General features: G+C 44.7%; 1 protein-coding gene across 1 annotated transcript; it reads right to left on the bottom strand.

Annotated features, from left to right (window-relative positions):
• Window positions 1–807: 807 nt before the first annotated feature.
• CCT3 (chaperonin containing TCP1 subunit 3) lies at window positions 808–26,570 on the bottom strand. The gene is made up of 14 exons (XM_039460092.2): window positions 26,416–26,570; window positions 23,695–23,756; window positions 20,914–20,964; window positions 20,759–20,821; window positions 19,591–19,687; window positions 17,585–17,702; window positions 14,071–14,257; window positions 11,996–12,145; window positions 10,222–10,354; window positions 9,973–10,054; window positions 3,888–4,068; window positions 2,806–3,051; window positions 2,427–2,558; window positions 808–1,147 (listed from the first exon to the last, which is right to left on the bottom strand). The coding sequence occupies exons 1-14, from the start codon at window positions 26,444–26,446 to the stop codon at window positions 1,043–1,045; spliced, it is 1,638 nt and encodes a 545-aa protein (XP_039316026.1). The 5' UTR covers window positions 26,447–26,570; the 3' UTR covers window positions 808–1,042.

Raw genomic sequence — 26,570 nt, 5'->3', positions numbered from 1 at the left:
TCCATCAGTTAACATGCAAAATGACTAGAACACATCTGTTACACAATACTTATCGTTATCCTACCAAGTATTCAACTTTGTATGACTAGATCCCATGGTCAGGGAAGAGATAAACAAGGCTAAATGTATGAGTCGTAAGGACAGGTGGGAGGGTCAAAAGCCCAGGAGCAAAGTGAACACTGAAGAAATCAAAGGCTTGTACCACCTAGCCTGTAGCATCCTGGGATCACTACTCAAACCTTTTTTCTTTCCTTGATAAAAATGAGATTTAAATATTTTGTTTCTGCTAGCAGGGAGGCAGAGGTCTGACTATGATATGATACTGGCATGAGAACAGGCCAACAAGCCAAAGTGCTGACTGGAATTGGAAGGAACATTGGAAGAGGACAGAGAAAAAGAACTCCAGGTAAGGGGAGAATTCTGAAAACTACACAATACAAAAAAAAAAAAAAAAAAAAGGATGTCTTATGTCCTTTAGGACACATGCCAGAGGCCTAGGAGGTATTGGGTGTTGCCCTTCGTACAACCACTTATGGAGAACACTCATGCTTTAGACAGGTTCCTCCTGTTCTTTGAGTGCTGAATGCAAAATGGTGCTTCATAAGCTTTACAGTATTATTCTTTCAACTCAAAAAGGGTCTTTCCAACCAAAATTTACTGAAAAGTCTGAAGAATACTCCCTCAAGAAGGCAAGAGACTGAATGCCCTCATTCCAGGTCTCCCTCCCCTCCCCAGTAAGGTTTTCTGCCTCCTCCTCTTTGCCAGGAGATAAGAGAGATGACCCAAGGTTGAAAAACACATAACAACTTTCTCAAATGACTTAGATTTAATCATCGGAAGCAAACTAAATGGAAACCTTACAATAGAGAAGAATTACATGTCAGTGTCTTTTGGAAAACTGAGCTGGCACAGAAAGGGACTGGGGGCTGTGCCCCCCAACCTGATCCCTTTTGAACAAACGTCCACAGTGTTCCTGGCACTCTGGCTCAGGAAAAGGGGAGACTCTGCTGGTTCTGTGCATTGAAGTAGCCTTGCCCAGCACTCACTCCTGGCCAGCATCAGGAGCCCCGCCTTGCCGGCTCTGGTCATCGCCTTTCTTTTTGTGGCCTGAGACGATGTCATCAATTCGCAGTAGCAAAACTGCCGTCTAGAAGGAAAACCACAGATGCAAAGAGGTCAACAGAGAAGGAAAGGATACTTTTCTTTCCTTTAGATAGTATCGCCTAGCTCCTACTACAGAATTGCCATTTTGCCTGAAATCTACCTTTTCAGTCTTGTATGTAAAATGCAGTTCTTGGCCAGGTGCGGTGGCTCACACCTGTAATCCCAGCACTTTGAGAGGCTGAGGTGGGAGGATCACGAGGTCAGGAGTTCAAGACCAGCCTGGCCAACATGGTGAAACCCCGTCTCTGCTAAAAATACAGAAAAATTGGACAGGTATGATGGCAGGCACCTGTAATCCCAGCTACTTGAGGGGCTAAGGCAAGGGAATTGCATTGACCCAGGAAGTGGAGGTTGCAGTGAACCAAGACTGCGTACCACTGCACTCCAACCTGGGCAACAAGAGCAAAACTCTGCCTCAAATTTTTTTTTTTAAAAAAGGCAGTTATCTCTAAGCCCACGATACAGCTTATGCTACGTTATCTTGCTTTCATTATGAGCTAAAGATAAATGGGGAGATAGAATGCCTTGGAATATTCTGCCTTCTATACCCCTCTCTGCAAGACTAGACCAGGCTGGGCACAGCGGCTCAAGCCTGTAACCCCAGCACTTTGGGAGGCCAAGGCAGGCAGATCACCTGAGGTCAGGAATTTGAGACCAGCCTGGTCAACATGGTTAAACTCAGTCTGTACTAAAAAATAAAAAGCCGGGCGCGGTGGCTCACGCCTGTAATCCCAGCACTTTGGGAGGCTGAGGCGGGTGGATCACGAGGTCAAAAGATCGAGACCATCTTGGTCAGCAAGGTGAAACCCCGTCTCTACTAAAAATACAAAAATTAGCCGGGCATGGTGGTGCGTGCCTGTAATCCCAGCTGCTCAGGAGGCTGAGGCAGGAGAATTGCTTGAACCCAGGAGGCGGAGGGTGCGGTGAGCCAAGATTGTGCCATTGCACTCCAGCCTGGGTAACAACAGCGAAACTCCGCCTCAAAATAAAATAAAATAAAATAAAATAAAATAAAAAAATAAAAAAAAAATAAAAAAATAAGCCAGGTGTGGTGCCGCGTGCCAGTAGTCCCAGCTACTCAGGAGGCTGAGGCACAAGACTTGCTTGAACCTCCCCTCCACTTGGGAGGCGGAGATTGCAAGGAGCTGAGATCGTGCCACTGTATTCCAGCATGGGTGACAGAGTGAGGCTATGTCTCAAAAAAAAAAAAAAAAAAAAAAAAAAAATTAAGCAGTACTTAATGTATCTTAAGAGTGCTTTACCTCCACTGCTGTCTTATAAGTCTGCAGCTTCACAGCCAATGGCTCCCATATGCCCAGTTCCTTCATGTCCACCAAAGTACCCGTCTCACCATTTACACCCCAGGTCTCACAGTTCTCCTGGGTGTGCTTGGCCTGCAGTTAAAGCAAGAAGAAAAGGGGAAAATAAGTTAACAGAAAACATTAGGCAAAAAACAAAGCCAAAGATAAATGACTGGTACAGAAGGGATAAGGAAAAATGGTAATGACAGCAAACAAGTTAAAGAAAGATTTCGAGGAATAAACTATAAGGAGAATTTGGATAGCCAGATATGAACCTTCCCCCAAGGCCAAACACAGCTTTCCCTACTTCATCAAGAGAAAAGCTTGGATAGAAACTCACCCTAAGGGAGGTAAGTAGACGGATGGTGCTGGCCCCACAGTTCTGGATCAGGGTGCGAGGGATGACCTCTAGAGCCTGTGCAACAGCCCTGTATGGCCACTGTTCCACACCAGTCATGGCCTTGGATTTTTCCGTCAAGGCGTGGGCCACAGCCATCTCAGAGGCCCCACCCCCTGGCACCAGCTGAGGGTCCAGGAGAACATTGCGACACACTTGCATGGCATCCTGGAGATTGCGTTCTACTTCCTTGGAGAAGCAAACAGACAGTATGAAGCCAAAGTTCAATGACTCATGGAGAAATCAAAGCCATCAAAAGGACCTCCTAACTGCAAAGGTAGTAAATCACTGAGGAGGGCAACTAGAAAAGGTCCCTGGAGCCCCTACTGGGCAGAGCAGATGCTATTTACCTGAGGCTATTAAAACTCATGACTAACAGTGTGGTGGGGAATGGTATCTGCAAAGGGTTTGGGGGTGTCACCCAACCATAAAGTCAGGTCTTTGTCCATTATGCTAGATCAGAGCAATAACCTATTTCATCCCCTGCTAGTTATCTGGAAATAAACAGAATCTACCTTGCTAAACAGGACCATAACCTATTCCATCTCTTCCTAGTTGTATCTTTTAGGAGGTTGCATGGTGTTATGCAAACTCTCCTACTTACTTGCTACATGCCTTTGGGAAAGTTACTTGGACTCAATGAGAGAAAAAAAGTAGTATTTATAACTTCAATATAAAAAACAAGAAAACAGTTATTGCCAGGTAGGAGGAAATGAGGTATCTTGTTTGATGGGTACAGAGTCTGTTTTGCAAGATGAAAAAGTTCTGGAGATCTCTTGCACAAGAACATGAATATACTTAACATTACTGAACTGTACACTCAAAATAGTTAAGATGGTAACTTTTATGATTATAATTTTAAAATTTTTATTTAATTAAAAAAAGGAAGCAGAAAAGGAATTTGTCACTACAGATCCAAATTAAGTAGCTATAAATGGATCACAGAATGATTTTAGGCCCTTTGGGAAACTCTTAAGAAGTCCAGTGACCTACTTCATCTGGTCATACTTCCAAGGCTGACTCACCGCAAGAATCTCTTTGCTAGCCCCCCGGAGAAGAATGGTGCAGGCCTTGGGGTCTTTGCACTCAGTGATGAATGTAAAGTATTCATCTCCAATTTTCTTGATTTCCAACAGGCCTGCTCCCGTTCCAACATCATCTTCTCTCAGTTCCTCTGGTCGGCTGACTATCCGGGCCCCACAGGCTCTATTGGATGGAGGAGGTGGTGAGAATCAGATGATTTCAGATACTTTTACTCATTTTCCTAGTCTCTAGGGTCTGTAGCTGGCAGTAAGGGCAAAAGTGGATTGCTACAAACTTCACTTAAGAGGTCTTGGCTGGCTGGGCGCGGTGGCTCAAGCCTGTAATCCCAGCACTTTGGGAGGCCGAGGCAGGTGGATCACGAGGTCAAGAGATCGAGACCATCCTGGTGAAACCCCATCTCTACTAAAAATACAAAAAATTAGCTGGGCATGGTGGCACGTGCCTGTAATCCCAGCTACTCAAGAGGCTGAGGCAGGAGAATTGCTGGAACCGTGCCATTGCACTCCAGCCTGGGTAACAAGAGCAAAACTCCGTCTCAAAAAAAAAAAAAAAAAAAAAAAGAGGTCTTGGCTGCCTGGTGAAAAAGATTTTCAGAGGGCCAGGCACAGTGGCTCACACCTGTAATCCCAGTACTTTGGGAGGTTGGGTAGGAGGATTGCTTGAGCCCGGAGGTTCGAGACTAGCCTGGGCAACATAAGACTCTGCCTCTACAAAAAAATATAAAATTAGCTGGGCATGGTGACACATACCTGTACTTCCAGTTACACAGAAGGGTGAGGTGGGGGATCCCTTGAACCTATGATATCAAGGCTGCAGTGAGTTGTGATCATGCCATTGCACTCCAGCCTACATGACAGAGTGGGACCCTACCTCAAAAAAACAATCTGTGAAGCTATCACTGCAGTTATAGCAGCACTGCAGTTATGTATGCCAGCAGGTGAGAAAACCTCAAGGAATACCTACTTCATATTGAAAATGCAGCTTTTATGTGGGTAAGAACAGCATACCTAGAGACTTGAATATGATTCGAGAAATCGTGAAATTATTATGATACCTTATCACAAAAGTTAAAGGATCTAAAGCTGGATAATTTAATGCCAGCAAAGGGTGGTTTGGTAATTGTAGAAACAGGTTTGTTTGGCTTTTAAAATGTCAAGGTAAGAGGAAATGGAGCTTCTGCTAACCAAAACACAGCAGACATATCCCAAGATACCATTAAGAATATCATTGGCTGGGCGCAGTGGCTCACGCCTGTAATCCCAGCACTTTAGGAGGCTGAGGCGGGCGGATCACCTGAGGTCAGGAGTTCGAGACCAGACTAGCCAACATGGTGAAACCCCATCTCTACTAAAAATACAAAAAAAGTAGCTGAGCATGGTAGTGTACGCCTGTAACCCCAGCCACTCAGGGCAGAAGAACTACTTGAACTTGGGAGGTGGGAGGTTGCAGTGAGCCAAGAACACGTCACTGCACTCCAGCCTGGGCAACACAGTGAGACTCCATCTCAAAAAAAAAAAAAAAAAAAAAAAAAAAAAAAAAAAAAATCACTGAAGTCTGGGAGTGGTGGCTCACTTTGGAAGGCTTGCAGTCAGGAGTTAGAGACCAGCCTGGCCAACATGGCAAAACCCCATTCTCGACTAAAAATACAAAAAAACTTAGCTGGGTGTATGCCTGTACTCCTAGCTACTTGGGAGGCTGAGGCAGAATTGCTTGAACCTGGGAAGCAGAGGTTGCGGTGAGCCGAGATTGCGCCACTGCCCTCCAGCCAGGGCGACAGAGTGAGACTCTGTCTTTAAAAAAAAAAAAAAAAAAAAAAAAGGCCGGGCGCGGTGGCTCAAGCCTGTAATCCCAGCACTTTGGGAGGCCGAGGCGGGTGGATCACGAGGTCAAGAGATCGAGACCATCCTGGTCAACATGGTGAAACCCCGTCTCTACTAAAAATACAAAAAATTAGCTGGGCATGGTGGCACGTGCCTGTAATCCCAGCTACTCAGGAGGCTGAGGCAGGAGAATTGCCTGAACCCAGGAGGCGGAGGTTGCGGTGAGCCGAGATCGCGCCATTGCACTCCAGCCTGGGTAACAAGAGCGAAACTCTGTCTCAAAAAAAAAAAAAAAAAAAAAAAAAAAAAAAAGAAATAAAAATCATTGAGGAGAAAGGGTATCTGCCTAAATATATATATGTATTTTTTTTCTTTGAGACAGAGTCTTGCTCTGTTGTCAGGCTAGAGTACAGTGGCACAATCTCAGCTCACTGCAACCTCTGCCTCCCAGGTCCAACCAATTCTGCAGCCTCAGCCTCCAAGTAGCTAGGACTACAAGCACGCGCCACCACGCCTGGCTAACTTTTTTTGTATTTTTAGTAGAGACAGGGTTTCACCATGTTGGCCAGGATGATCTCGATCTCTTGACCTCATGATCTGCCTGCCTCAGACTCCCAAAGTGCTGGGATTACACGTGTGAACCACCGCACCCAGCCTAATACATTTTTAATGTATATGAAAGTGACCTACTCAGGAAGATTATGCCACAAATGATATTTGAGAAGGAAGCACCAGGATTTTGTGCAAAGGAGTAGAGTTAGCCTGTCCCTTGGGCAGTCAGGTTTATGTCTTGTGGTTGTACAACCAGGCCTGGACAACAATAACACTTTTTCTGGATTGCTTCCCTGAAGTCAAGAAGTACTTTTCCAGAACGGGACTGCCTTTTAAAGTGCTTTTGATATGGGACAATGCCCCTAACCATCCAGAACCCCATGAGTTCAACACTGAAGACATCCAAATACTCTAGGCCAGACAGTCAGAGAAGGACCTGTAAGGCTTATTACGTATGGTACTTTACGTAGAGCATCATCGGCCGGGCACAGTGGCTCATGCCTGTAATCCCAGCACTTTGGGAGCCCAAGGCAGGCAGATCATGAGGTCCAGAGATCGAGACCATCCTGGCCAACATGGTGAAATCCTGTCTCTACTTAAAAATACAAAAATTAGCTGGGTGTGGTGGTGCATGCCTGTAATCCTGGCCATTCAGGATGCTGAGGCAGGAGAGCTGCTTGAACCTGGGAGGCGAAGGTTTTAGTGAGCCAAGATCATGCCACTGCACTCCAGTCTGGCGATAGAGTGAGACTCTCTCAAAACAAAAACCCCCAAAAAACCACAAAAAATCGTCAACATTATGAAAGAGAACTCCAACAGAGAACATGATGAAAATCTGAAGGGATTACACTGCTGAAGATGCCACAGTTGTTAGAGAAAAAGCTTACAAAAGCCATCAAGCCCAAAACGATAGATTTCTGTAGAAGGAAACTGTCCAGATGTTGTACATGAGTTTGTGAGATTTAAGACAGAGCCAATCAAGGAAATCATGAAAGAGACTGTGGCTGTGGCTAAAAAAATTGGCATGGTGGTGATGAAGGGTTTCAATGTAAGGATCTTGGAGAACTTCAAGAGCTAACAGACATTATACCAGGGGAATTAACAGAAGACAACTTGATGGAGATGACTGCTTCCAAACTAGTGCCAGACGATAAGGAAGATGATATAGAAGAAGCAGGGCCAGAAGGCAAACTGACATTAGACAATCTGGCAGAAGGCCTCTGATTATTCAAGACTGCTTTTGGCCGGGTGCAGTGGCTCAAGCCTGTAATCCCAGCACTTTGGGAGGCTGAGGCGGGTGGATCACAAGGTCAAGAGATCAAGACCATCCTTGTCAACATGGTGAAACCCCGTCTCTACTAAAAATACAAAACATTAGCTGGGCATGGTGGCGCGTGCCTGTAATCCCAGCTACTCAGGAGGCTGAGGCAGGAGAATTGCCTGAACCCAGGAGGCGGAGGTTGAGGTGAGCCGAGATCGCGCCATTGCACTCCAGCCTGGGTAACAAGAGTGAAACTCTGTCTCCAAAAAAAAAGAGACTGCTTTTGACTTATTTTACAATATGGACCCTCTGTGATAAGGGTATTGAAACTGAAACATCAATGTGTGAAATGGAATGAGAGAGAGAAAAAAAAAAAAAGAAACTGAAGCAGGTGAAGAGGGATTGGTATTACACAGAAATTTTTAGAGAAATGGAGAAGCAAACGTCAGACAAATTACAACGTATTTCCATTGACTTACACTGACTGTGCCTCCTAATCCTGCCTCCCCTTCCACCTCTCTCCACCACTCTTCTGCCTCTGCCACCCAAGACAGAAAGACCAGTCCCTCTTCTTCCTCCACCACCTATGCAACATGAAGATGATGATGATCTTTACGATGATCTACTTCCACTTAGGGCATAGTGAATGTGTTACCTCTTCCTCACGATTTTCTTAGTAACATTTTTTTTCCTCTAGCTTACTTTATTGAAAAGAAATACGGTATATAACACACATGATGTACAAAAAATATGTGATAATCAACTAATGTGTTATTGGTAAAGGTTTGGGTCAACAGTCAGCTATTAGAAGTTAAATTTTTGTCGGCCGGGCGCGGTGGCTCAAGCCTGTAATCCCAGCACTTTGGGAGGCCGAGGCGGGCGGATCACGAGGTGGAGAGATCGAGACCATCCTGGTCAACATGGTGAAACCCCGTCTCTACTAAAAATACAAAAAATTAGCTGGGCATGGTGGCACGTGCCTGTAATCCCAGCTACTCGGGAGGCTGAGGCAGGAGAATTGCCTGAACCCAGGAGGCGGAGGTTGCGGTGAGCCGAGATCGCGCCATTGCACTCCAGTCTGGGTAACAAGAGCGAAACTCCGTCTCAAAAAAAAAAAAGAAGTTAAATTTTTGTGGAGTCAAAAATCATACATGGATTTTCAACTCCTTGGGGGCTGATTGCCTAACCCCCAAGTTGTTCAAGGGTCAACTGTACGCCTAAGAAAACTAGTCATCACTACTATAACCAGATACAGTTGAATTCAAAATATACTTCAACCAGAGAATTAGAAGCTGCAAAAAGAAAGAAAAAATTAACATGTCTATACTATATAATGGTAATTTCTTTCTTTTTTTGAGGAGTCTCGCTGTCACCCAGTCTGGAGTGCAATGGCATGATCTGGACTCACTGCAGTGAACGGAGACAGAGACACTGCATTCTAGCCTGGGCAACAGAACAAGACTCTGTCTCGAAAAAATAAAATAAAAATTAAAAAAATTAATAATAATAATAATAAATTGGTATTAAAAATGAACAAACTATGCTGGGCATGGTGGTGCATGCCCAGGTACTGGGAAGGCTGAGAACAGGATGACTGCTTGAGCCCAGGAGTTTGAGACAGGCCTAGGTAAAACAGCAAGGCCTCATCTATTAAAAAGAATGGTCTCTGAGCACAGACATCAGTTCAGAAGAAGTGAATGCAATCGAGTTGCATAAATAACACCTAAGAATATAGCTGAGGAAACTGAAGGTTCCACTATAATCTGGGCCACTACTCTAGAAATGTTCATTCAAAAATCATCATAATGACATTTAAAAAACCTCTTTGATAAGCAGTTATTTAGAAATGTAACAGACACCCACCAAGGTAGCAATTATAGATGTCTAAGCACAAGCTGCTTACTAATGATTAGGGGCGGTACAGATGAGACTCATGCAGTAAATAACTGTTGGACTAGAGGACTTCTCGAGAGGGCAGACAGCTAAGCCAAGGTTATTTCCATCTGTTACTGTATCCTTTAGTAAACCTTTTCAGGTAATAATGACTATGTTGGCCGAGCGCGGTGGCTCACGCCTATAATCCCAGCACTTTGGGAGGCCGAGGCGGGTGGATCACAAGGTCAAGAGATCGAGACCATCCTGGTCACACGGTGAAACCCCGTCTCTACTAAAAAATACAAAAAATTAGCTGGACATGGTGGCGCGTGCCTGTAATCCCAGCTACTCAGGAGGCTGAGGCAGGAGAATTGCCTGAACCCGGGAGGCGGAGGTTGCGGTGAGCCGAGATCGTGCCATTGCACTCCAGCCTGGGTAACAAGAGTGAAACTCCGTCTCAAAAAAAAAAAAAAAAAAAAAAAAAAAATGACTATGTTATGCAGCTACAAAAAGGAAACACGGGGGAAGAAAAATCTTATTTTTATCTGGCCTACTCACCGAGCAATGCGATTATTGTCTGTCTTCCGGACTCTGCGGATGGCTGTGATATTGGCCCGCATGAGGTAGTGCTGAGCTAAATCTACAAATCCAAGAGTAGAGGTGTCAAGCTGGGTTCTAAACTGGTTTTATAATCAAAGTACTCTAACCATCACACTATTATGCCCCTGTTGACATGAGGGGGAAAAACAAAAATTACCCACCCTCATCTACCTCAAAGGTAGGCTGGAAAAATTATCGAAGTCCCACCTGAGATGCCCTTTTCGGTGATGACCACATCAGGCTTCAGCTGAATAATGTCTTCACAGAGCTGCTGGATGTACTCTTCTTCCATTTGGAGAATTCGTGTGAAGTCCTCCTCTCGTGTAATCTCAATGTCAGTCTGTGTAGTAAAGAAAAGACACTCTGATTTTAAAATCCCTAGACTGGTGAAGCTCTTAGGGTCATACTACACTCCCTCTACCTACCTCTCCCACGTATCTCAGAGTTAGAATTACGTTAAAGACGTGATCTCAACACCTCTGTAAGCCCTCATAACACCTTTGTAAGCTCTCGTTATCATCTAGTTTAACCCTTTCCTTACAGAAACAACCAGAACCAATAGTCACATAGCAATTGGTGGTGAGCTTGCCCTTTCTAAGGTCTCTGACCACTCAGTCCAATCATACATCTGTCCTAGCAGTGTGCATAAAAATTCTGGGTCTTATTTCTTCCCACTAATTGATTATTGTTCTTTCCAAAGGTGATGGAGGCTTGTGAGCCTCCCACCCGCTAGACATTCTTTTTTTTTTTTTTAAGATGTAGTCTCGCTCTGTCACCCAAGCTAGAGTGCAGTAGGACGATCTCAGCTCACTGCAACCTTCACCTCCTGGGCTCAAGCGAATTTCCTGCCTCAGTCGCCCAAACAGCTGGAATCACAGGTATGCGCCACTATGCTCAGCTAATTTTTGTATTTTTAGAAGAGATGGGGTTTAACAGTGTTGGCCAGGACGGTCTTATCTCTTGACCTCATTATCTGCTCACCTTGGCCTCCTAGAGAGTGGGACTACAGGCGTAAGCCACCACGGCTGGCCTTTTTATTTGTTTAAGACAGGTTCTCACTGTTGTTCAGGTTAGCGTTCAGTGGCGTGATCGCAGCTCCCTGAACCTTTGACCTCCTGGGCTCAAGCAATCCTCTCGCCTGAGCTTCCCGAGTAGTGGAAACTACAGGGACATGCCACCATACCCAACTAATTTTTTTTTTTTGAGACGGAGTTTCGCTCTTGTTACCCAGGTTGGAGTGCAATGGCACGATCTCGGCTCACCGCAACCTCCGCCTCCTGGGTTCAGGCAATTCTCCTGCCTCAGCCTCCTGAGTAGCTGGGATTACAGGCACGTGCCACCACGCCCAGCTAATGTTTTGTATTTTTAGTAGAGACGGGGTTTCACCACGTTGACTAGGATGGTCTCGATCTCTTGACTTCGTGATCCACCCGCCTCGGCCTCCCAAAGTGCTGGGATTACAGGCTTGACCCACCGCGCCCGGCAATTTTTTCTTTTTTCTTTTTTTTTTTTTAACAGAGACAGGGTATTTGCCATGTTACCCAGGCTGATCTTAAACTCCTCGGCTCATGCTATCCACCTGCCTTAGCCTCTCAAAGTGCTAGGATTATAGGTGTGAGCCACTGCACACAACTAAAATTCTCCTTTAGTACTTCAAAGCTGAATTAACTACTACCTTATGTTCCCTGGCGCATTAGGAAAGGTAGCATGATAGTATAAAACAAGCCAAACACGACCAGGTTCAAATCTCGACTTTGGCCAATACTAGCTGTATTCCTCAAGCAATTAACCTAACTTGTCTGAGCTTCAGATCCCTCATCTGTAAAATGGAATCAACACCAACTATTCTAAAGGATTGTTCTAAGAGTCAGTGTACACTATGCACCTAGAAGGCATGCAATAAACACACCTTTTATTGCTGTTGTTCATATTTGCAGTCAGATTCTTGCATCTACTTAAGGAACAAGGCCAAGAACCTTACCTGGCTTTCTCCTTTCTTGTATTCCAGAGAAGAATCAAGCAGCACAATGCGAGGGTTCTTGATATAGCGCCGCATGCGTGGATGGGTCACATCTTTGTTAATCATGACTCCACGCAAGACACAGGAGTCTTCAATGATGCCCCCAGGTATCTGAACAAAAGACAACCACACTTTAATCTATTTTTAATCCAAATTTTTAAGTCCAAATTTAAAATAATTAAAAAAAATAATAATAAAGATAGGGTTTCACCACGTTGGTCAGGCTGGTCTTGAACTCCCGACCTCATGTGATCTGCCCACCTTGGCCTCCAAAGTGTTTGGATTACAGGCATGAGCTACCATGCCTGGCCTAAGATAATTTCTTAATTTCCTTCCCAGATGTTCATCTTTCCTAAATAGCCACTGTTTCAAGTTTCTAAAGTACCTTTCTTTGATGAAGCTCAAAAATATGGTTGGAATCACATTTTCTTCCCACCAGGAAATACACAAATTTTAGACCATGACACTCAACTTGAATGAGTGTCAAGCTGAAGTCCACAGAAATACAGCAGCTCACACCTGAAATTCCAGTTACTCAAGAGGCTCAGGGAGGGGCCCTTGAGGCCAGGAGTTCGAGATCAGCCTGGGCAACACAGTGCGACCCAACTGCTATTTAAATAAATAAATAAGGGCTTAGGTCTTTCTAATTTCTTTGCCACAGAATTTTAGGCTTGGGGCTCCATCTACTGGCCACGAGCTATACGACTAAATCTTTTTTTTTTTTTTTTTTTGAGAATCTTGCTCTGTCACCCAGGCTGAAATGCAGTGGCTCACTGCAACCTCCGCCTCCCGGGTTTAAGTGATTCTCCTGCCTCAGCCTACCGAGTAGCTGGGATTACAGGCGCGTGCCACCATGGTCAGCTAATTTTTGTATTTTTAGTAGTGACAGGGTTTCACCAATTTTGTCAGGCTGGTCTTGAACTCCTGACCTCGTGACCTGCCTTGGCCTCCCAAAGTGCTGGGATTACAGGCGTGAGCCACTGTGCCCAGCCTAAGCTTTTTGATCTTAATGAAATTTAGTAGAGAGGATAGAAAGCTTTCAGGGGCTTACTATTATAATAGCACTGTATAATAGAGCCCTTGTTAAGCTTACATCCTGACCAAATGACTGATGTATGCAAATACACAAACATGGAGACACCAATAAGCCTTTCCCTTGTCCTTACTAACCTTGTGTAGAGATAGCAGTGAAGGTAACAACAAAATTATTTCAGAAAATTCCTACTTGGTAGCCTCTTTAGGTTTCTGTTTTCCAGGGAGCAAGTACAAAGTTCTTCCCAGTTCTAACTAAAGATGCCTTGCTCTGGGCAGGCATGGTGGCTCACGCCCTTGTAATCCCAGCACTTCGGGAGGTGGAGGCAGGGGGATGACCTGAGATCAGGAGTTCGAGATCAGCCTGGCCAAAATGGTGAAACCCCATCTCTACTAAAAATACAAAAATTAGCTGGACATGGCAGGTGGAAGCCTGTAATCCCAACTACTTGGGAGGCTGAGGCAGGGGAATCGTTTCAACCTGGAAGGCGGAGGCTGCAGTGAGCTGAGACTGTGCCACCGTACTCCAACCTGGGCGATAGAGCAAGACTCGATCTCGGGGAAAAAAAAAAGGATAACTTGCTCTGATTTCATTCAAGTAGGGCGTGACGGCTCATGCCTGTAATCCTGGCACTTTAGGAGCCTAAGGTGGGAGGATCGCTTGAGGCCAGAAGTGAGTTCAAGACCAGCCTGGGCAACATAGTGAGACCCTCATCTCTACAGGAAAAAAAAAAAAAAAAAATTAGCCGGACATAGTGGCACGTGCCGGTAGTCCTAGCAAATCAGACGATTTGCTTGAGGCCAGGAGTTTGAGGCTGTAGTGAGCTATGACTGTGCCACTGAACTCCAGGGCAACAGGGTGAGACTGTCTCAAACACACACACACACACACACACACACACACACAAAACAAACAAACAAAATACTAAAAACAATTTCCTCACAAGTTAGATGACTCGTGCTAAGAAATAATTTGACCCAACGTACACAATGCAAAAGTTTACCTTTTCCACCTTTGCGTATTTTTTTATGTCAATCTCTTTCCGACCATTCTCTTCAAACTGTACCGTCTTGACAGCATCCAGGGCAATGTTGCAAGCCAAAGATGACCACCGACTGATGGCTTTGGTAGTAATTGAGCTATTGATGATGTTCAGCATCATATCACTGTTATTGATGTCAACTGGGATACTAGAGAAAAGAAAACCAGATGATAAGTGAAGAAGGCATGTTAGGTATGTAGAGATGTGCCTCATCTGTATCTCAGTGACTATAATAATGGGTCAAGAGCCAGAACAAGGGGATCTGTTCCTTTGGAGGAAACTAAAAGGACAATCTGCCTTTCAGCAAGATTACAATTCATCTGTAGAAGGTGCCTTAATTCCCTGAGCAACCCTTTACACTTAGATACAAAGATTTATGTAAAATAATTTGTTCTTTATCCTTTGCTGCAACCTACTCTTCAATTTTTACAACTCAGGACAAAACACATTTTTTTCAATGAAACCTTATCCCGCCGGGCGCGGTGGCTCATGCCTATAATCCCAGCACTTTGGGAGGCTGAGGCAGGTGGATCATGAGGTCAAGAGATCAAGACCATCCTGGTTAACATAGTGAAACCCCGTCTCTACTAAAAATACAAAAATTAGCCAGGAATGGTGGCACATGCCTGTAGTCCCAGCTACTCGGGAGGCTGAGGCAGGAGAATTGCTTGAACTGCAGTGAGCCAAGACCGTGCCATTGCACTCAGCCTGGGTAACAAGAGTGAAACTCCGTCTCAAAAAAACCCAAAAAACCTTATCCCATAATTAGCCAACTTTAAGAGCTTCATCAAATCATTCATTTTGAACAACAAATTTTATTTTTAACTCATGGTGTCTCAACGTGGTCGGACAGCCAACTGGTCATCTTTGTGTTTTTATGTTACTGTAAACACATTTTGTGTTCACCTTTTTTACATTACTTTCAGTCTCTCCTCACAAGGTATTTTCACATAATACTAAAATCCCTCCTTTGGCCATGCATGGTGGCTCAAGCCTGTAACCCCAGCACTGTGGGAGGCCAAGGTGGGCAGATCACTTGAGGTCAGGAGTTCAAGATTGGTCTGGCCAATATGGTGAAACCCCATCTCTACTAAAAATACAAAAATTAGCCAGGAGTGGTGGCATGCGCCTGTAGTCCCAGCTACTTGGGACGCAGAGGTTGCAGTGACCCAAGATCGTGCCACTGTACTACAGCCTGCGTAACAGAGTGAGATACTGTCTCAAAACAACAACAACAACAACAAAAACTCTCCAGCAAAACTAAGCTTCAAATATAAAAAAAATAGGCGAGGCATGATGGCTCACACCTATAATCCCAGCACTTTAGGAAGGTGAGGTGCGTGGATCACGAGGTCAAGAGATCGAGACCATCCTGGTCAACACGGTGAAACCCCGTCCGTCTCTACTAAAAATATAAAAATTAGCTGGGCATGGTGGTGCACGCCTGTAGTCCCAGCTACTCGGGAGGCTGAGGCAGGAGAACTGCCTGAACCCAGGAGGTGGAGGTTGCAGTGAGCCAAGATCGTGCCATTGCACTCCAGCCTGGGTAACAAGAGTGGAACTCCGTCTCAAAAAAACAAAAAAATAAAAAAATAAATAATTTAAAAACCCCACAAAATAAACAAAATCTGTATTTTAACTGTATAAGGTACATAATATAAAAAATAAATTTTTTGAGGGGCCGAGGCAGGTGGATCACTTGAGGTCAGGAGTTCAAGTCCAGCCTGACCAATGGTGAAACCCCATCTCTACTAAAAAATACAAAAATTAGCTGGGTGTGGCATGCATCTGTAGTCCCAGCTATTCAGAAGGCTAAGACAGGAGAACTGCCTGAACCCAGGAGGCGGAGGATGCAGTGAGCCAAGATCACTCCATTTCACTCCAGGCTGGGCCGAGACTCCATCTCAAAAAAAAAAAAAAAAGGCCGGGCGCGGTGGCTCAAGCCTGTAATCCCAGCACTTTGGGAGGCCGAGGCGGGTGGATCACAAGGTCAAGAGATCGAGACCATCCCGGTCAACATGGTGAAACCCCGTCTCTACTAAAAATACAAAAAAAATTAGCTGGGCATGGTGGCACGTGCCTGTAATCCCAGCTACTCAGGAGGCTGAGGCAGGAGAATTGCCTGAACCCAGGAGGCGGAGGTTGCGGTGAGCCGAGATCGCGCCATTGCACTCCAGCCTGGGTAACAAGAGCGAAACTCCGTCTCAAAAAAAAAAAAAAAAAAAAAAAAGGCCGGGCGCGGTGGCTCAAGCCTGTAATCCCAGCACTCTGGGAGGCCGAGGCGGGTGGATCACGAGGTCGAGAGATCGAGACCATCCTGGTCAACATGGTGAAACCCCGTCTCTACTAAAAATACAAAAAATTAGCTGGGCATGGTGGCACGTGCCTATAATCCCAGCTACTCAGGAGGCTGAGGCAGGAGAATTGCCTGAACCCAGGAGGCGGAGGTTGCGGTGAGCCAAGATCGCGCCATTGCACTCCAGCCTGGGTAACAAGAGCGAAACTCCGTCTCAAAAAAAAAAAAAAAAAAAAAAAGAGTAAAGTGTTCTAGGTAGGCAGTTATTACTTGATTAAAGAAAACCCATCTTTCTGGGCTGGGCTTGGTGGCACAAGCCTGTAATCCCAGCTACTTGGGAGGCTGAGGCAGGAGAATTGCTTGAACTTAGGAGGCGGAGCACTCCAGCCTGGGCAACAAGAACGAAACTCTGTCTCACACACACAAAAAAAACTTAAGGGTACAGCTCCACACAATAAAACCATGGGTACCTCTACACTCTCAGAGCTTACTGCATAAAAATAATTAAATCAAACACCTCATTCCCTAACTGTCCAAAGACAGTAGTGTAAAACTTGTTCAAGAACAGGCAGTATAATATAAACCTCACCAAATTACTAAATACTTAGGCATCGAATGACCCAACCATATGAGTAGAACATTTAAATAAAGAAAGAAAAAAGAAAAAACTATTTCCAGTTGGGCATGGAAGAATACATTATAGTTTTATTTTTTGAGATGGTGTTTTGCTCTGTTTGCCCAGGCTGGAGTGCAATGGTGTGATCTCAGCTCACTGCAACCTCCGCCTCCTGGGTACAAGCCATTCTCCTGCTTCAGCCTCCCGAGTAGCTGGGATTACAGGCATGCACCACCATGCTCAGCTAACCTTTTGTATTTTTAGTAGAGATGGGGTTTCACCATGTTGGCCAAGATGGTCTTGATGTCCTGACCTCATGATCCACCTACCTCAGCCTCCCAAAGTGTTGGGATTACAGGTGTAAGCCACTGTGCCTGGCCCTAATTTTTATACTGTTAGTAGAGACAAGGTTTCACCATGTTGGTGAAGGTGGTCTTGAACTCCTGACCTCAGGGGATCTGCCTGCCTAGGCCTCCAAAGGTGCTGGGATTATAGGCATGAGCCACTGCACCTGGCCATATCCTCTCATACTTGATACTACCTATTTCTTGCCCCCAAGATACCTGATTTTCCTTAGGGTGCTGATCATATCATCCAATGCCTTGCGGTAAGCACTGATCACCACTGTTGGGTGCATTTGCTGCTCCAGGAAGTGCTCAGCTACAGACAGCATTTCCCCCGCTGAAAAAGATACAAGCACCATAATAATGTTTTAAAGCATCTGGATATCACGGCAACCAACTTCATTATTCTTCCAAAAAATACTCTCCTAAATCAGACTCTCCCAAAAGATGTGACATTTGGCTATTGATACTAATCCAAGCCAACTGACACAAAAAACATCTTTACTGTACATATTTTAAATGATCAGGCTAGGTATTGTGGCTCATCCCCGTAATCCCAGAAATTCAAGATCAGCGTGGGCAACATAGTGAGACTGTCTTTACAAAAAAAATTTTAAAATTAGCTTGGTGTGGTGGTACAAGCCTGCAGTCTCAGCTACTCAGGAGGCTGAGGTAAGAGGATTACTTGAGCCTGGGGGGTTGAGGGTGCAATAAGCCATGACTGCACCATTATATTCCAACTTTGGTGACAGAGTCAGACCCGGTCTCAATAAACAAAATGATGAAAGACTGATTCCAGGGCTTACTTATACTCTTGATCCTTTTTTTTTTTTTTTTTTTTGACACTTTCATAGTCATTCATGGACATCCATAGAATGGCAAAAAAAAAATCTAGTCACCCAATGACATTCCTAGGTGAGGTCAAACAAGTCTTGCTTTAGCTCTCACACTGTAAAAGTGTCCTTTATGCAGTAAATTTAAGGTTATGTTTTTCACATTTTTCTTGATAATTTCAGTATTTAAAATGGCTCACAAGTATAGTGCTTAAGTGCTACCTAATGTTCCTACATAGGAAGGCAGTGATGTGCCTTATAGAAAAAATACATGTGCTGGGTGCGGTGGCTCACGCCTGTAACCCCAGCACTTTGGGAGGCCGAGGCAGGTGGATCACGAGGTCAAGAGATCGAGACCATCCTGGTCAACATGGTGAAACCCCGTCTCTACTAAAAATACAAAAAATTAGCTGGGCATGGTGGCATGTGCCTGTAATCCCAGCTACTCAGGAGGCTGAGGCAGGAGAATTGCCTGAACTCGGGAGGTGGAGGTTGCAGTGAGCCGAGATCGCGCCATTGTACTCCAGCCTGGGTAACAAGAGCGAAACTCCGTCTCAAAAAAAAAAAAACAAAAAAAAACAAAACATGTTAAGTGAGCTTTGTATAGGCATGAGTTATATTGCTATTGGTTATGAGTTCAAAGCCAATAAATCAACTACGCATATATGTGTATAAATGTGTGTGTGTGTGTGTGTGTGTGTGCATGTACATATGTTTTAAGACAGAGTCTTGCTCTCTCACCAGGCTGGAGTGCAGTGGTGCAATCTCCACTCACTACAACCAGTTCAAGCAATTCTCCTGCTACAGCCTCCCGAGTAGCTGGGATTACAGGTATGCGCCACCATGCCCAGCTAATTTTTGTACGTTTAGTAGAGACAGAGTTTCACCATGTTGGCCGGGATGGTCTGGATCTCCTGAACTCGTGATCTGCCCACTTCAGCCTCTCAAAGTGCTGGGATTACAGGCGTAAACCACCGTGCCCGGCCTATCAACTATATATATTAAACGGGTGTCTTGAAGACAGAAAACACATACGATAAGGTATGCATTTATCAGTTGGTGAAAGCGTGACCAGAGGCTTATAGGTGCCTAACCCTGCATTTCCTGTAGAAGCAATGATTTATTTCCTAATTCAGTCTTTGCAGTGATTTTACGGAATATTATAACTTACAGTGAATAAAGAGAATTCATTACTACTTTATCAGCCAGATTTGCATAGCTCTTTCTATTCATACGAATGTTTTATACCCAATTGGAGAGAATACATAGAAAATTACCAATACGCTATCTAAACATTTATAATTATCGGATTAGTGACTGAATTTCCTTCTTAAAATATGACACAGATGTTATTTTGAATTTTTCCTTTTCAACCTCCCATTCTTCTCTTACCAAGAATAATTACTGATGTGGTCCCATCTCCAACCTCTTCATCCTGGGTCCGGCTAATTTCAATCATGGACTTGGCCGCTGGATGCTGGACCTGAATCTAAAAAAGTAGATCAATACTGAATTCACACTATTCAGAACACCTCTTAACTTATGCAGCGTGGCCTTAACTCTTGGGCTTCTTGCTTCTATGTATACTTATTTTCCCTTTAATGTTTTACCATATCTTGAAAGATTAAAAATGGTACCCCAAATAAATTAAGTAAACCACTTTCCAAATCTTTTTTAGGAAAAAATTTATCACATATACTCAACTATTAAAGCTTCTAGAGGACAGAACAATAATTTTTAGCTTATTTACTGGAAGCACCATTGCAGTTGAATTGTGTTCTTCATCAGATATGTTGAAGTCGGCTGGGCATGGTGGTTCACACCTGTAATCCCAGCACTTTGGGAGGTCGAGGTGGGCAGATCACCTGAGATCAGGAGTTTGAGACCAGCCTGGCCAACACGGTGAAACGCCGTCTCTACTAAAAGTACAAAAATTAGCTGGGCATGGTGGCAGGCGCCTGTAATCCCAGCTACTCAGGAGGCTGAGGCAGGAGAATTGCTTGAACCCAGGAGGCAGTGGTTGCAGTGAGCTGAGATCATACCACTGCACTCCAGCCTGGGTGGCAAGAGTGAGACTGTCTCAAACAAACAAACAAAAAGATATGTTGAAGTCATAACTCCCAGAACTTGTGAACTTTACTTTATTCTGAAATAGGGTTTTTGCAGATGTAATCAAGTCAGATAAGGTCATTCTGAATTAGGGTGGGCTCCAAGTCCAATCACCTGTGTCCTTGTATAAGAGACACCCAAGGGGAATAACATGAGGACTGAGGCAGAGACCAAGTTCATGCCAAGGAAAGCCAACAACCACGAGAAGCTAAAATAAAAGAATTCTTCCCTAGAGACTTCAGAAGGAGCATTGCCCCGCTGACACCTTTATTTCAGACTTCTAGCTTCATTCTGTAAGATAATAAATTTCTGTTGTTGAAGCCAACCAGCTTCTGGCAATCTGTTACAGCAGCCCTAAAAAACTAATCAGAGCTTCTATCTTAATAGGTCCTTTATGTTTATAATACCATCAGAAAGCAAAAAAAAACCCAAAACCAAAACCGAAACACACCTCTCGAAGAATGGCATTGCCATCGTTGGTCATCACGATGCCTCCCATCGGGTCCAAAAGCATCTAGGATAAAATCAAAAGTTCTATTTAAAGTGTCCTAGATAACAGGAAGAAAATATCTGTAGTCTAAGAGTTTTAGGGAGAGATAAGCCTACCTTCATCATGGACTTGGGTCCCAAACATGTTCGGATGATATCTGCAATAGTCTAATGGAAAGACAACATAAAACAGGCAAGCACAAATCAGAGGATAATGTGAGAATGTTGGAGCGATAGGGGAAAGGGGTATGAACAACCCATAGAGCCAGTGTTTTACTTTATTTTAATTTCATTTTATTTTTAGATATGGAGTCTTAGTATGCTGCTCAGGCTGGTCTCAAACGCCTGGGCCCAAGTGATCCACCCACCTTGGCCTCCCAAAGCGTTAGGATTACAGGCGTGAGCCACCGTGCCCAGCAACAGCCAGTGTTTTAATGACACCCCTAAAATATGGTTGGCAATCACTTTATTTTTTTGAGACAGAGTCTCACTGTATCAATCTCAGCTCACTGCAACCTCCACCTCCTAAGCTTCAGCAATTCTCCTGACTCAGCCTTCCAAGTATCTGGGACTATAGGCACCTGCTACCAGGCCTGGCTAATTTATTTTAGTATCTTTAGCAGAGACAGAGTTTGACCATGTTTGCCAGGCTGATCTCGAACCCCTGACCTCAAATGGTCCACCTGCCTCAGCCTCCCAAAGCTCAGGGATTATAGGCATGAGCCACAGCGCCCCACCAGAGCCAGTGTTTTAGTGACACCCCTAAAGTATGGTTAGGAATCACTTCAGATGGCTGTGAGTAGTAACTCACGCCTGTAATCCTAGCACTTTGGGAGGCCAAGGTGGGTGGATCACCTGAGGTCAGGAGTTTGAGACCAGCCTGGCCAACATCGTGAAATCCTATCTCTAAAAAAAAAAAGTTAAGGCTGGGCGCGGTGGCTCAAGCCTGTAATCCCAGCACTTTGGGAGGCTGAGGCGGGTGGATCACGAGGTCAAGAGATCGAGACCATCCTGGTCAACATGGTGAAACCCCGTCTCTACTAAAAATACAAAAAATTAGCTGGGCATGGTTGCACGTGCCTGTAATCCCAGTTACTCAGGAGGCTGAGGCAGGAGAATTGCCTGAACCCAGGAGGCGGAGGTTGCGGTGAGCCGAGATCGCGCCATTGCACTCCAGCCTGGGTAACAAGAGCGAAACTCCGTCTCAAAAAAAACAAAAACAAAAACAAAAACAAAAAAAACAAAAAAACAAAAAAAAAGTTAAAAAATAAAAAAGAAAAGGAATCACTTCAGACTCAGACATAGCATACCACTAGCTTTAGCACTAGATCTAGCATGCAGCTAGCGCCTGTTGTTTTTCTCCCCTTGGAAACAGGTTTCAGGATGGATATAGAAATGAATTTTCACAAGCTGGGTGTGGTGGCTGACACCTGTAATCCCAGCAGTTGGGAGGCCGAGGCAGGTGGATCACGTCAAGAGATTGAGACCATCCTGGCCAACACGGTGAAACCCCGTCTCTACCAAAAATATAAAAATTAGCTGAGCGTGCATGGTATCGCATGCCTGTAGTCCCAGCTACTCAGGAGGCTGAGGCAGGAGAATCGCTTGCACCTGGGGGATGGAGCCGAGATCATGCCACTGCACTCCAGGCTGGCAACAGAGCAAGATTCTGTCTCAAAAAAAAGAAAGAAATGAATTTTCACACAAGAAAAAGGGGGAAATGTCTCCCAGAGCTTCCGTTTCCTGGCAGTCCTAATTACTACAAGTCCATGTCTTAGTATTTCTTTCTGTGACAGTGGCTTCCACACCACTCTAAATCAGATAGACGGCTACTTCACTATTTCATTCAAAGACATTTACCAAATAGCTGTCCAAGATCTACAATGGGCACTAGGCATACAAAAGGGAATTAATAAAATCTTTCTTTTTTTAAACTTTTTTTTTTTTTGAGACGGAGTTTCACTCGTTACCCAGGCTGGAGTGCAATGGCGCGATCTCAGCTCACCACAACCTCCGCCTCCTGGGTTCAGGCAATTCTCCTGCCTCAGCCTCCTGAGTAGCTGGGATTACAGGTACGTGCCACCATGCCCAGCTAACTTTTTGTATTTTTAGTAGAGATGGGGTTTCACCATGTTGACCAGGATGGTCTCGATCTCTTGACTTTGTGATCCACCCACCTCGGCCTCCCAAAGTGCTGGGATTATAGGCTTGAGCCACCGCGCCCGGCCCCCCTCAAAAGCTCCCCACTTTTTTTTTTTTTGAGACGGAGTTTTGCTCTTGTTACCCAGGCTGGAGTGCAATGGCGCGATCTAGGCTCACCACAACCTCCGCCTCCTGGGTTCAGACAATTCTCCTGCCTCAGCCTCCCAAGTAGCTGGGATTACAGGCTCGTGCCACCATGCCCAGCTGATTTTTTGTATTTTTAGTAGAGACGGGGTTTCACCATGTTGACCAGGATGGTCTCGATCTTGTGACCTCGTGATCCAACCGCCTCGGCCTCCCAAAGTGCTGGGATTACAGGCTTGAGCCACCGTGCCTGGCTAAAATCTTTCTTTATTACAGAGTAACTCAGTTTAGTATGGGAGACAGACACAAATAGAATGCTATAAAACAATACATAGCAACAGAATTATGCATAAGTTAACGAGAAAATTATCAATCCTAACTCAGAAGGGGAGGGCTTCCTTTCTGCTTCCATCATCAGGAAAATGTTCTGAAAGAAGAGGTCACCTTTTCCTCTGCCTATTTGCACACTCTACATGAGTCTAGATGCGCAGGACACACGGTGATCACCAAATACCAGGGAAGATAGCTGGAGGCAAACTACCATAAACACTTAAAAGATTTGTGACTTACAATCAGAAGGGCAAAAAAACAAAACAAAACAAGATTTGTGACCTTGGCGGCATTGATGTTTCCAGATTGAACTTTTCTTCCGGATTCACGCTTTGTGTTCTGGCCTAAAATAGATAAAAACACAAGAGTCAACATCCCAGGACTGCCCCATTATATACAAGTTACTTATTTCCCGGTCTTTGAAAAATAAGAATGCAGGTTTCATGGTGTATGCACAAAGCAAAGCTTATCAAACTCTACATTTTAAATATGTGCAGTTTATTATACGTCAACCATATCTCAAAAAACTGTAAACATGTCTTTATGACGGTTAACTTATTTCAACCCTTGGTATATTAAGAAATAACTGTGGAATCTTGGTTAATAAAAGTAACCAAATATTCATGTATTAGAAAAAGCGAAATAAAAACAGAAAAAAACAAAAACAAAAACAAAAAACAAAAAGAAAATAAAAAAGAGAAAAAAAAAAACTAAGAAGAAAAATATTCATGTATTTACAGCAGGGATTCATAACCTGAGATCTATGAATGGGCGTCAATGGGATAGTGAACTCGCTGAGACTCTATGAGAAAATGAGAGATACTGCAATTTTTTTTTTTTCCGGAAGGAGGATCCACAGCTATCATCAGATTCTCAAAGGGCTGGTGATCCTAAGAAATGACCAATCATTGGCTGGGCGCGGTGGCTCAAGCCTGTAATCCCAGCGCTTTGGGAGGCCGAGGCGGGTGGATCACGAGGTCAAGAGATCGAGACCATCCTGGTCAACACGGTGAAACCCTGTCTCTACTAAAAATACAAAAAATTAGCTGGGCATGGTGGCGCGTGCCTATAATCCCAGCTACTCAGGAGGCTGAGGCAGGAGAATTGCCTGAACTCAGGAGGCGGAGGTTGCGGTGAGCCGAGATCGTGCCATTGCACTCCAGCCTGGGTAACAAGAGCGAAACTCCGTCTCAAAAAAAAAAAAAAAAAAAAAAAAAAAAGAAATGACCAATCATTGCTTAGATAAGCAAGGAAAAGTGTTTGGGGATTCATTTTCTGCTTGGATAGGGGGATCATACACTAATAGGTCCAACGTAATTACTGATAGTGCCCCCACAGAATACTGTTTAGAACATGATCAAAAGTTTGTAAGATAAATTATATAGTCACTCCGTAATTGGATGTAACAAGAAGGCCTCAGTAATCCATTTACCATCACTAAGAGCTGACCACATATTTTAACTGGGAGTCTAATCGGTCACAGCCAACTAATGCCAGAGACAAATGCAGAACTGAAAGGAGCTTTGCAAACATACCACTCACCCCCAGCCCATCTCAGTGGAGACAAGCCAGTGGTTATATCCAAACCAATATGAAGTTTATTTCCTCCCCCTCTCCTAATTATATTCCCTTACAATTTAAGTCTGTAAATCTTTGTCTAGTCCCATCAAACCAAAACATCCACAATCCAAGATGTACATCTATCTCAGGCAGCTGTAACCAAAAACCTGCATGGACCTACCATCCACCAGAAAGAATGAGGTCCCCCTGCCCCCAGAAAAGTTATTTCTCAGGTACAGAGATAATGAAAAAAAAAACTCTGAACGGCATTCAGTATACGGAAGATGGTAAGGGAGAGGAGAGGCTCGTCAGGCATCCTAACTGTTCCTGCAGATGGGATACAGAAGTTATACATAGAACGGAATCACATCAAAGGAAGACAATGGAGGTGGTGCTCACCACAAAAAAAATAAGGGGCCGGGCGCGGTGGCCCACGCCTGTAATCCCAGAACTTTGGGAGGCCGAGGTGGGCGGATCACCTAAGCTCAGAAGGAGTTCGAGACCAGCCTGGCCATCATGGTGAAACTCCATCTCTACCAAAAATACAAAAATTAGCTGGGCATGGTGGCGCGGACCTGTAATCCCAGCTACTCGGGAGGCTAAACAGAATCGCTTCAACCCGGGAGGCAGAGGTTGCAGGGAGCTGAGATCGCGCCACTGCACTCCAGTCTGGATGACAGAATGAGACTCCGACTCAAAAAATAAGAAAAAAATGAGGAATCTTCCAAAGGGAAAAGATGACCAGTCGAGAAATTTGGGGAAACCCACTTGTTTAGTGGGAAAGATTACAACATCGGGGACCCGGAGGGAACGATTACGTCCGAGATCAGTAAATCAAGTACAGTTACTTCAGGAGCAGGGGTTGCTGTTCAAGCAACTGTTACTGAAAAGAATTGTAATGTACAGTGACCAAGGACCTATTTACCAGACCCGCTTTAAGCAGTTTACCTACTTATCTCATTTAATTCTCACAATTCTACTAGGAAATACTATTAATTCCGTAATACAGATGTAAACATTTAAATTACCGCTACTAAGGGATGGGCCGAGGATATAAAACTAGACCTAACCGGAAAAAAACAAAAAACAAAAAGCCCAACATATTATTCTTGCAGCTGTACAGCGACAATCAGGCTTACAAAGCGTGCAGGGGCGAGGGAAGCGTGGGGGGGGATGAGGTACGGAACGCGTGGGAAAGAGCTTCCCAAGACGAGCACACGTCAAGAAAAGAGGCTCGGGGAGGGGAAGGTCAGTTTGAGTTTGTGAAAAGAGGCAAATAGGTTAAAGGAAGAGAGAAAAGCGGTACACCGGGCTTCCAAAATGAAGATGGTGACTGGGAAGCTCAGTGGCCGGGTCAGGGTGGGACGGAGCTGAGGCGACACTGAAAAGTATGGACACGGGAGGGCGAAAAGGGGTCCCTTCCCTGGCATCCCCAAAACTCACTGAGCACGAGCACGGGACGATGGCCCATCATGGCGGCGCGACGCAGAGCCGGGTACCCAGAGCTGGGGGGACCGACAGAACCTTCTGGAGACAGAGAACCAGACAGAAGCCCAGAAAACGCTGCCTCGTCGTGCTGACACCTCAACACGCTACTG

The sequence above is a fragment of the Saimiri boliviensis genome, chromosome 19, assembly GCF_048565385.1.
Source record: "Saimiri boliviensis isolate mSaiBol1 chromosome 19, mSaiBol1.pri, whole genome shotgun sequence".
In the NCBI taxonomy this organism is placed as follows: Eukaryota; Metazoa; Chordata; class Mammalia; order Primates; family Cebidae; genus Saimiri; species Saimiri boliviensis.
Note: the sequence above shows the minus strand (reverse complement) of the source record. Positions and strands in the feature narration are given on the sequence as shown.